At 46.9% G+C, this 12,018-nt stretch overlaps 1 protein-coding gene across 1 annotated transcript in view; it reads left to right on the top strand.

Annotated features, from left to right (window-relative positions):
- LOC137434074 (tudor and KH domain-containing protein) overlaps positions 1–12,018 on the top strand; it is a 127,331-nt gene that overhangs the window by 100,278 nt on the left and 15,035 nt on the right. The window contains exons 11-12 of the mRNA XM_078785786.1: positions 2,581–2,754; positions 7,624–7,794. Coding sequence (XP_078641912.1) covers positions 2,581–2,754; positions 7,624–7,794 — 345 coding nt within the window. The remainder of the gene's footprint in view (positions 1–2,580; positions 2,755–7,623; positions 7,795–12,018) is intronic.

Genomic DNA, 12,018 nt, shown 5'->3' with positions numbered 1-12,018 from the left:
CTGATTGGTCTGTAGTTGCAAGGATCTGTTTTTGCACATTTTTTGTGTAAAGCGGTAATGTTGGCTGATTTCCAAGCATATGGCAGATGACATTGAGCAAAAGAGAGGGTGAAGAGAACAGAGAGAAGGTGAGATAGAGTGGCAGAGCAGGATTTTAGGACCTGTGGGCTGATGCAGTCTGGTCTATTTGCAGAATCAGAGTCAAGGTTTGAAAGAAACTTCTGCACCTTGTCAGGAGTGAAGGACACAGGGTCCAGGAGCAGCTGGGTTCGACTGGGTAAGGTGGGTACAGGGAGCGATGGGTTTGGGACAAGATGTTGAGGCATTCATCCTTTTCACAAGCATGGCAGATGTTTAGCCATTTTAGGTCAGGGAGGGGATGGAGGGCGGACAAATACCAGAAACAGCCTTGACGAAACACCACCAGCATTTGGAGGAGGGAGACAAGTTTGAGTTCAGTCATGAGAAAAAAGAAAGAAAAAAAACACCTTTAGAGGCCATTTTTCCCCGCAAGCGGGGGTTGGCCTTTTTCGGGAACCGTGGTTGTTGTTTTTTGGTCCCCTTTTTGAAGCAATGTTTTACGGCCGGATGCCCTTCCTGACGCCAACCCTTTTTGCCGCCTTTAGCGACAAACAGGGAATTACCAGTGAACTGGTACTCAATTAGCCGACCTCGGAAGGATGACAGGCTGAGTCAACCCCCCTGGCGTTAATTCAGCGATCGACCGGGATTCGAACCCAGGATCCTAGGATCCTAAGCCGGCACCCTAGCCGCTAGCCCAACACCAGGGTTCAGTCATGAGAGTAGAGAGATATTGTTTCCTGGCTCTCCTAAGGGAATACACACTTGTACCGAGCTTTGTGGAAGGAACTGAGATTACCTTCAGTTGGATTTGCCTTCCATGAGGCGAAGGGCAAGTTATTTCAGGGCAACTACCTCACCACAGGCTACCCTTCCTCCCACCCATGTTGCATGTGGTGAGGCCACCACATGCCTCACCACATGTACCATGGGTGGGAGGGAGAGTAAGACGACTGAAGACTAGATTGGATAAATCTGTGCATGAGAGAGAGCGAATTTCTTTGGAAAAATTCCCAGGATGAGTTGTCAGAGACAGTAGAAATTGGAGACCAGTCTAGATGTTTGATGGCTGCTTGAAGACCATGCCAGTCAGCCTGAATATAATGACAGACTTGTTTCCACTGAGGTGGCTCTGTGAGAATGGCCAGAGAGATGTCCAGTTTCACAAGCATATGGTCAGATGAACATTCCGATTGGTGCAGAAGAGGTACAGCAGACATTTACAGGGAAGTTCGTCGTCACCAAATTCAGAAGAGATGACGTATGGTTGACTGAGATTAGGATCGGGAAGTTGACAGATTGTGTCAGTCCCAATGAGTTGCAGAAGTCCTTTGCTGAGATGCCATGGTCAGTGAGAGGTAACTTTGAAGAAGGAAAAACAGGAGATTTGGAAGGATGTTTCCTTGGGGATGGTGGGCAGGGGTTAACGAGGGTAGGTAAAGGGCCTACACAGGCCCTTTAACGAGGGTAGGTAAAGGGCCTAAAGGGCCTATCCTGGTTTTGAATGAGGGATGATCTGAGATAGTGGTGAACAGCTGTCTTGAAGACTTGGAGAATGAGATTGATGAAAATGTGGAAAATGGTTCCACAGCCAGCAAAAAAGAGGCACAAATGAGTGGAGGTGCGAGTTATTCTGGATTTTAGGAATTTCACCAAAATGGGGTTGATCGTGGACCATGTGCTCCCTGCAGACACCTGGTGGAGGTAGGAGGGACAAAGCACGGAAATAACAGAGGGCGCAAGACCAGAAAGACGGCGGAAGAAGCCAGATACCACTGACCTACCTGTCTGCGATGGGAAAGTGAGGCCCATAAACTCAGCTTCATTCTGTGAGATTATAATAATCCAGAAGACCTTGATTTCCATGGCGTCAAGCTGAAAAAGGTGTGAGGCAGGGGTGTCACCCAGATAGTGCAGTAATTCCATCAAGTTGCAGATTAAGGCTTTGTATGTGGATAGGAGTTTAGGTGCGCTAAGGAAGGATTTTGTACGACGAAGGATGTCCAGTCGACGACTGTCGTTGGAGACCAACTTTGGAATGTGGTTTGCCCAAGAAAGATAATGGCTGATAGTGAGACTGAAGGTTGAGTGACTGAACTTCCTCAAGCTGATTGCCAAGAGAGTAGATGGGAGGGCTTGCCATACGGTCCTTTCGGACAGTGAGAATATGTAATTTGTCAGGATTGAAAGACATTTTCCAAGTGATTGAAAAACAACTTACAAAAACCATTGAATCAAACGTGTTTCAAAATAGTCATTGTTTTTATCTGAAACGTAATTCAAAATAGTCATTGTTTAGCATGCTTTTACCTGAAACCCTGTTGAGTTAATCATGCTTTTTCTAGCCTCCTGGGAATCTGAAATAGGAGTCTTTAATGAAAAGCTACTATACAGGTAGTATATGTTAGTCATTAAACCAAAACCTTGTTTTCAATTTGGCATATTGCTTATATATTTTGACATTAACCTTTGACTTCTCTGAATGTTTCTTGTTTCCAGCCTGTAGATGTAGCACAAGAACTGGTACGTCTTGGTCATGGAGAGTGGGAAGATGAACAGAGCGTAAATAAAATGGACAGTGAAACAACACGTGCGGACATCCAGGATGTGGGTCAGCACTTGGTGTCAAAGGTCTCTCAGCTTCAAGTAGGACCTCCTTCTGAGTTGGAAGAGGTGATTATGTTTTTAACCTTCTCTAACAAGGACCGTCAGTCAGCCTTTTGCACCTGTGCACAAAACGCATTATAAATTTTGCATTCAAAAGGAATTGCTGAATTATAATAATGTTTTGTAACTCTTAAATGTGTTTTTAACCACTTAAAATGAGCCCTTTGAAATCTAAATTTCAAAAACAAAGTAAAAAATGAAGTTAAGCTTAATTGACAGTTTTTCATGCTGTTCCCAATGGTGCAACTCATCACCCACAAATTTCCATCCAATTAGCCAACCAAAGTTTGGTTCATGGAAAAAAAACTTGTGGTCCAACTTCAAAGAGACATCTTTGACCCCCTCTCTCTCTCTCCCTGTCTTTTTAATATTCTTCAAAAAAATAAACTGAGATTCGAAGGATTACATGCATCTTTAGCGGCCATTGCGAGGGTTTTTTTTCCTCTTACTTCCCTCATCTGCCCATATGTGGATCTCAAAATTTTTATCATTGAATTTTAAAACCTTCAAATCGGTTTATCTTTTTCTAGGTTGAAAAACAACATCTAAAAACATCGGAAATCGCAAGATCTCACAGAGATGCTTATTTTAACATATACTGTATACATAAGTATATACCATAATCAACTGAAATCCGGTCAACGAAGATGCCCCCTGGGGAGCTCGATACACTTTAAGTAGTTAATCGGAAGTCTTTATATTTCCTCTGAGCTACATGGATTTCTGAAGCATTATTTGTGTGAATAAGTGAGTCAGATCTGTAATCGATGTAACCCATCGGGGCTCTGCATTTTGAAATGCTCTGTCATGTTTCTGTTGTTCAGTTGGATATGTAATGAATTAAGCTGTTTGTTACATGGAGCTGTTTGTGGCTGGTGGGAGATGTATATTTACACGTATTCTCGATGGTACGTGTTTCTGTCCATGCTGCCGCGATGACTCGCCAATCTGATGAAACCGGTCCGGCAGCTGAGGGTGTGTAGCATTGGGTTTCTCTTGTGTGTATTATGTGTAAGTGTCATTACAACTGTGGAGGGACTCTGGGAAGAGTTTGAAACAGCAAAGGGCTTATTTATACCTTGTGTAGCCTTTCATGGTTGCAGTTATGCAGCTTTCTTCTGCTGGAAGAGCATGGGAGGAGCCAATTTATTTATACAGTGCATTCAGAAAGTATTCAGACCCCTTCACTTTTTTCACATTTTGTTATGTTGCAGCCTTATGCTGAAATCGTTTAAATTCATTTTTTCCCTCATCAATCTACACTCAATACCCCATTAAAAAAAAAAAAAAACCTTGCGGCCATTTTTCCCCGCAAGCGGGGGTTGGCCTTTTTCGGGGACCGTGGTTGTTGTTGTTTTTCGGTCCCCTTTTTGAAGCAATATTTTACGGCCGGATGCCCTTTCTGACGCCAACCCTTTTTGTCGCCTTTTACGACAAGCAGGGAATTACCAGTGAACTGGTACTCAATTAGCCGATCTCGGAAGGATGACAGGCTGAGTCAACCCCCCTGGCGTTGACTCAGCCTGTCATCCTTCCGAGGTCGGCTAATTGAGTACCAGTTCACTGGTAATTCCCTGCTTGTCGTAAAAGGCGACAAAAAGGGTTGGCGTCAGGAAGGGCATCCGGCCGTAAAACATTGCTTCAAAAATACCCCATACCCCATACTCAATACCCCATAATGACAGAGAAAACAGGATTTTAGAAAGTTTTGCAAATTTATTAAAAAGAAAAAAACTGAAATATGACTGACATAAGTATTCATACCCTTTGCTATGACGCTTCAAATTTAGCTCAGGTGCCTCCCATTTCTCTTGATCATCTTTGAGATGTTTCTACACCTTCATTGGAGTCAACCTGTGGTAAATTCAATTGATTGGACATGATTTGGGAAGGCACACACCTGTCTATATAAGGTCTCACAGCTGACAATACATATCAGAGCAAAAACCAAGCCATGAGGTCGAAGGAACTGCCTGCAGATCTCAGACAGGATTGTGTTGAGGCACAGATCTGGGGAAGCCTTCAAAAAAAATTCTGCTGCGTTGAAGGTTCCCAAGAGTACAGTGGCCTCCATAATTCTTAAATGGAAGAAGTTTGGAACAACCAGGACTTTTCCAAGAGCTGGCCGCCCTACTCCCAGGGTCGCCAAGTCCCCTCCCAGGGTGATGCCTCGTGACAGCAGTCAAATGGCCGGCACAAGGGTGATGGATGGAATGATCAGCACCATGAGACGCCCCAATGAAGGTAGACGCTAGCATATGGGCACGAGGATGACCTCGGATGAAACTATCTACATTACGAGGTCTCTCTCTGGATTTGTTTTCTCACTGACCTCTGAGGTCCCAGCTTCAAAGCATTTTGCCCTCAGTGAACTCTCCACCGGATTCAAGCCACCTTACAGAGGTGACCTGGCCTCACTGCGGAGCACATGCCGCCACCGTGGAATGAAGGCTTCTGTGGCCGCCCTTCCGTTGCTGCCTCGTTTTCGGAGCAGACAATCCATCCTCAAATTTGCCCCACCATCCGAGGTGGCACGAATGAATATCTTTCACTTCTCAAAACGAAATCATGCATTCAAGCTTTTGCCTGGGAAATCCCCTCATTGTGGCTTTGTCAAAAGTCCAAAGCACTCCTCAAAAATGGCCACACCACCATCACCCCATCACCATCCTGTTTCTCTTCCATCCCACAGCCAATCACAGGCTCTCAAGTCTTGGATCAAACCACATAAATCTAACTCTGGGGCTGGGGTGAATGAAGAAGAGGAAGGTTAAGAGAAGAAGAACAGGTCAGACTGTAACAACAGCCAATCACAGGATCTCAAAGCTTGGGTCAAACTGCGTAAGTCAAACTCAGGGTTTGGGGTGTTTGTGGTGAAGAAGAAGAGGTGGGAGCATAAGAGAATTAGAAGTCACAGGTTTCGCCGCATCATGGCTTCACAGACTGTTTTTCGGTTTATATATATACTAGCAGAAGTACCCGGCATTGCCGGGCGGGGGAGGGGGAGGGGGAAGGGGAGGGGAGGGGAACGGGGGGGAGAGCGAGCCCCTTGGTAAAGCGAGCGATTTTTTTTTTTTTCATAGCATTTGATAGCATCATAGCGATTTTTTTTTTCATAGTGTCAGTGTCAGAGTGTCAGAGTGTCAGAGTGTCAGAGTGTCAGAGTGTCAGAGTGTCAGAGTGTCAGAGTGTCAGAGTGTCAGAGTGTCAGAGTGTCAGAGTGTCAGAGTGTCAGTGTCATAGTGTCATAGTGTCATAGTGTCATAGCGTTCATAGCGTTAATAGCGTCATATCGTTCATAGCGTCATAGCGTCATCACGTGATCGCTCTGAGTGAATCAGCGCCCACCTGCTCTGATTCCGTTGATTCTGTGCGCTGAAATGCGCTGAGGTAAATATGAATAAAAAATATGGATCGTCAAATATTTTGAGTTCGGCCATGTTTGTCCCAAGCTCAATGGCCATGTCTATGCCAAATATCAAGCACGTAAGCCTCTCCGTTTAGGAGTCTATTGGTAACATTACACACACACACACACACACACACACACACACACACACACACACACACACACACACACACAAACTGTGTTTTATATATATAGTGTTGCGGATATGGGACTTGGCCTCCATAATCCGCTTGTAAATATTCCCCTATTTCCCCAATACTCCCCAACTATCCCCAATCCCCCATTCCCTAGTCCCATTGTCTGTAAACAACACTCTGTAGAACCGACCTTCCCCTTCTTCCCCCATTAAATGTCGTGCCCAGGTCCACCGCATCTCACGTAGACAACTTTCGGACCTCTTGCTAGTTATTCTTAGTCTATGTCAGTTAAGGACTCGTTCCCATTAATTCTGACTCTTCGTTGCACCAGAATGTGATTGTATGGCACCAGTAGTGAGTTTAGGACCTCCCCATACCTCCTCCCATCTTCCCCATGAAACAACAACAACAACAACAACAACTACAACAACAACTACAACAACAGAGGGGGGCGGCGCGGCGCGGGGAGTGTGCGTCCTCACTCCGGCTTAGTTAGCCGCCATTGCCCATGCGCTCCACGGGGTTACCACGAAGGGGCTGGCTGTCAGCTCCTCGTCAGGGGCGGAGCCCGGTAACCCCCCGCAGCCAGTGAGAAGCGGCGGGCCGATTCCATCTGGGGCGGAGCTAACGAGCCGAGGGCGTGTCACTCCCCGCCGGATATACGCAGCCACTTACCGGACGTGAGGTCAGATGCGCCCCCAGCTTGGAAAGACAAGTCGCGACCTCCGAGCGCTGAGAGACCTCCCGCATCTCTGGACCGGACCGGACCGGGTCGATTCTGTCCCTGAGCCAAGAGTGCACCTTGAGCCATCGACTACCCGCCTTCCTTGCCATCAATCCCCGTGTGAGTCAGTTTTGTCCTGTTTATCTGTCGTCTGTCGGGGCTACTATAAGACCGTAATTAAGTGCCTACCTTTCTATGCTGTCTCTCTCACCCCTGTAATCTAACCTTCCGCAATATTATAACCTCCTCCGGAGGTCTTGAGAACCGTACCCCTGGTGTCGTTTCATTTTAATCCAGCCGTTGTGTCCTTTTCCTCAATTGATTTAGCGTAGCGCGACTCGGCCAAGGTTCGAGTATAATTGGGTAACTTGTGCGAACACGGCGGCCATTCCGCTCGGCCCATCATAACATCTAAGTCGTGTCCGTAACAATAGATTTGAAGAAGAAGACGTTTGGTCACAAATATACATACATACATACATACATACATACATACATACATACATACATACATACATACATAACCATATATGTTTGCTCCATTATAAGAGAGAATATTTTGACATTAACGTTTTTACTCTTCTCTGAATGTTTCTTTTTTCCAGCCTGTTCATGTGGCACAACAACTGGTACATCTTGGTCATGGAGAGTGGGAAGATGAACAGAATGTGAATAAAATGGACAGTGAAACAACAGGTGTGGACATCCAGGATGTGGGTCAGCCCTTGTCCACAGTCTCCCAGCTTCAAGTAGGACTTCCTTCTGAGTTGGAAGAGGTGATTATTTTTGCACCTGCATGCAAAAGGCATTATAAATTTTACATTTAAAAGAAAATGTTGAATTATTAAAATGTTTTGTGACTCCAATATGACGTTTTAATTGGCAAAATGTCAAAAGGGGTCACCGCGATAAAATATTGTTACGGAAACGGACGACGGCGCTCCCCTTACCAAGGGGGTGTTAACCCCTTGTCCTTATACTGGCCGTCGCCGATCCTGGGGGTCCCAACGCTCCTTCCGGTCGGGAGCAGCCAGGGTAATTGGTCAATGAAAAGTCTCAAGGACCTGAGTGCCACTCCTGACCACGAAGCAGGGGAGGGACTCCCGCTCGAACCACGGTTTTAGATGGACTAGTTGCCGAGCGGTTTTTGCAACCCGAAGTTCGAGCCGTTTAGCAAAGACTAACCCGATCCTGAGCGTTGGCCAAATCGTGCCACGTATATCAATCGGTAAAAGATGAGGACGATCGGACGAGAAAGAGGAAACCAAAGGAAAGAAATAACAGGATTTATTATTACTAGGGCATGCCCGTACTATATATAAGCTAGGACGTGCCCGTACGTGGGTGCCCGTTCCTTGCCAAAAAAAAAAAAAAAAAAAATTTGTGTAGGGGTGTGTGTGTGTAAACATCCTAGGGCGTGCCCGTACGTGGGTGCAAAAAAACATGCGTGCAAACAACAACAACAAAAAAAAACTTTGAAACCACGTGGCAGTAACGACCACAGAACCCCCCCCCCCCTCTATTTACATGAATGGTTTGGTCCATTCGCAACGACCACAGAACCCCCCCCCCCTCTATTTACATGCAATGGTTTGGTCCATTCGCAATGCCAAAGCGAACGGCGAACGGCTAAATCGCCATAGCTCGGTAAGTACTTGTCCGATTAATTTCAAACCTTGAAAAGGCACATCCTCGGGTCCCCAGCAATATACCTGGCAAGTTTAAAGTATATCGGACCCGTGGTTGTCGAGAAACAGCGGTCACAGACAAACACACATACACACATACACACATACACACATACACACATACACACATACACACATACACACAGAGATTAATGGAATTATAGATAGATTATAATTTACACAAAAACCCAAAGAGAAGAAAAGAAATGTAATTTACAGGGAAATGGAAGGAGCAGAAGGACACAGAGCAATTCTTACTTACACAAGCTTAACTTATACCCCAGACAACACAAAGGACAGACGACGGGCAGACTCGCACGAATGGGGAATTGTACGCAGGAATGAATGGCTGGAAGAGGGACACGGTCCAAGGAGCTGGCAGGCAGGAAGGCCCGGGTTCGGCGGCACGATGTCGAGGTCCCGCTCGAACGCCCACGCTCCGGTTCAGCGGCTGGCAGCTTCGCGTCCCGTTCACGTGGGGGGGATGATGCAATCACTCGTCTGGTTCAGTAGCTGGGCACTTCCCTCCTGCGTACCTCTTTGTGCCTCGATCATCTGCCTTCTTACTCATCTGCATAAGCAGTCCCTCCGCCACCCTTTTATTGCTCTTCCTGAGATCAAGCCGTGGGCTAAGAGGGCACGCCTACCGGGTCGCTCTCCGCAATGCCGATTGGTGGGCACGGGCTCTCCCTGGCTCCGCCCACGATGACGAGGGGCGGGCAACGCCCTTCTCAGAGCTGACCACGTGCGTAATGGAGGGTGAATGCAGTTGGTAATGTAGGCGAATGCAGTTGGTAATGTAGGCGAATGCAGTTGGTAATGGAGGCAAACACTATGGAAAAGGGGCTCTATCTTATTTGTTCTGATGCAATGCAAGATCAACTAGTGGAGACACAGCCTTAAACTGAAACACATAAGAATGAAATAACTATTGAGAAGGTCCTATGGTTTTCTGCGTGTGTGCGATGGACTAACTAAAGGACGACCTTTGACCTTTACACAAATGGAGGTATTTACAAAGAATCATGACATTATTTACAAGGGGGTATTTTTACAATCAATTACACAAAGTGCACGGTTTCCCAAATCCGTTACAATATTTTGAGAACCGCCATCCTCGAGGATTTTGTTTGTCATCTAAACGCTCTTTCACCTACCTCATTCTCATCCACCCTCTGAAAAAATGTCCACTTCTCCCTTCGTTGACCTCCACACCCCTTCTGACCTCACTGACTACTACAACCACACTCTCCTCCTGCCTTGACCAGCTTGCGCCTATAAAAACCAAAACAGTTTCTTTCACCCATTCTGCTCCCTGGTTTACCCCTGAACTCTGCCTGATGAAAACTCGTGCTTGCCAACTTGAAAGACTCCGCAATAAAACATGTCTCACAATTCACTCCCAAGCCAACAAGGACCACCTACAACACTATAAAGATGCCCTCTCCCGCGCCCGCTCCGCCTACTACTCTCAAATTATCCACTCTGGCTCCGGAAACCCAAAAGCACTCTTCTCTACAATAAACAAACTCCTCAGCCCCCTGAACACCACCACCCAGTCATTCACAGTAGACAACTGCATCTCCTTTCTTTCATTCTTCCAATGCAAAATTGACAACATCTACAACAACTTAACCACCACCGCACCCGCTCCCCCTCCAACCACCTGCCCCCCCTTATCCTGCCTTCCCCTGTCTCAATTCTCCCCGGTCTCCCCTACTGACCTCTCTGAACTCATAGGAATGAAAACTGCCACCTGCACTCTTGACCCCATCCCCTCCAGCTTTGTCAAGACCTCCCTTCCTGCTCTCTCTCCACTTATCACTGCAACAATAAACTCCTCCCTGTCTACAGGCATCGTCCCACCATCCCTCAAAATTGCTGCTGTTACCCCCATTCTGAAAAAACCTGGACTCAACCCTGACACGCTAAATAACTTCAGACCCATCCAACCTACCCTTTCTGTCAAAAGTTTTGGAACGTGCTGTAGCCACTCAACTCAAACATCACCTCTCTGCCAATACCCTGTATGAAACATTCCAATCCGGATTCCGCTCCAACCACAGTACTGAAACTGCTCTCCTCAAAATCACCAACGACCTTCTCCTCTCCTCTGACGCTGGCAACCTCAACATTCTCATCCTCCTCGACCTCAGCGCCGCTTTTGACACCATCAATCACACCATCCTCCTCACCCGACTTGAAACCACCTTTAACATTACCGGCACTGCCCTCTCTTGGATCAAATCATACCTCTCTGACAGACGCCAGTTCATCTCCATCAATAACTGCAAATCCCCCACTGCTCCCCTCCCCCAAGGTGTCCCCCAAGGTTCAGTTCTTGGCCCCCTCCTCTTCGTCCTGTACCTGTCCCCCCTTGGTCACTTAATCCGCCGTCATGGTCTCCAATTCCACTGCTTCGCCGATGACATCCAGCTTTTCATCTCCACCAAGTCCATCTCCACCGCCACCCACTCTATCCTGACAAACTGCATCTCTGAAATAAAATCCTGGCTTCAAATCAACTTCCTCATACTTAACTGTGATAAATCTGAAATAATCATCATTGGCCCAAAAACGCTCACCAAATCCACCCATAACTTTGCTCTCAACATCGACGGTTTCCCAGTATCCACCTCCCCTCACATCCAGAATCTTGGCATCATCTTTGACCAAACCCTCTCCTTCGACAAATACACTAAACACATCACAAAGACAGCCTTCTTTCACCTGAAAAACATCGCCCGTCTCCGTCCATCCCTCTCCTCCACGGCTGCAGAAACCCTCATCCACGCCTTCATCACCTCCCGTCTCGACTACTGCAACAGCCTCCTCTATGGTTCACCCTCAATAAAACCACCTTTAGAGGCAATTTTTCCCCGCAAGCGGGGGTTGGCCTTTTTCGGGGACCGTGGTTGTTGTTGTTTTTTGGTCCCCTTTTTGAAGCAATGTTTTACGGCCGGATGCCCTTCCTGCCGCCAACCCTTTTTGTCGCCTTTTTACGACAAACAGGGAATTACCAGTGAACTGGTACTCAATTTGCCGACCTCGGAAGGATGACAGGCTGAGTCAACCCCCCTGGTGTTAATTCAGCGATCGACCAGGATTCGAACCCAGGATCCTAGGATCCTAAGCTGGCACCCTCGCCACTAGCCCAACACCCTCAATAATCACCAATAAACTCCAATACATTCAGAACTCCGCTGCCCGTCTACTCACCCATTCCCGGACCCGTGACCACATCACCCCCGTCCTTTACAAGCTTCACTGGCTCCCCATCCCCCAGAGAATCAAGTACAAAATCCTCCTCTT

The sequence above is a fragment of the Myxine glutinosa genome, chromosome 10, assembly GCF_964187855.1.
Source record: "Myxine glutinosa chromosome 10, kmMyxGlut1.1, whole genome shotgun sequence".
Lineage (NCBI taxonomy): Eukaryota > Metazoa > Chordata > Myxini > Myxiniformes > Myxinidae > Myxine > Myxine glutinosa.
This window is presented reverse-complemented; position numbering and strand designations above follow the sequence as displayed.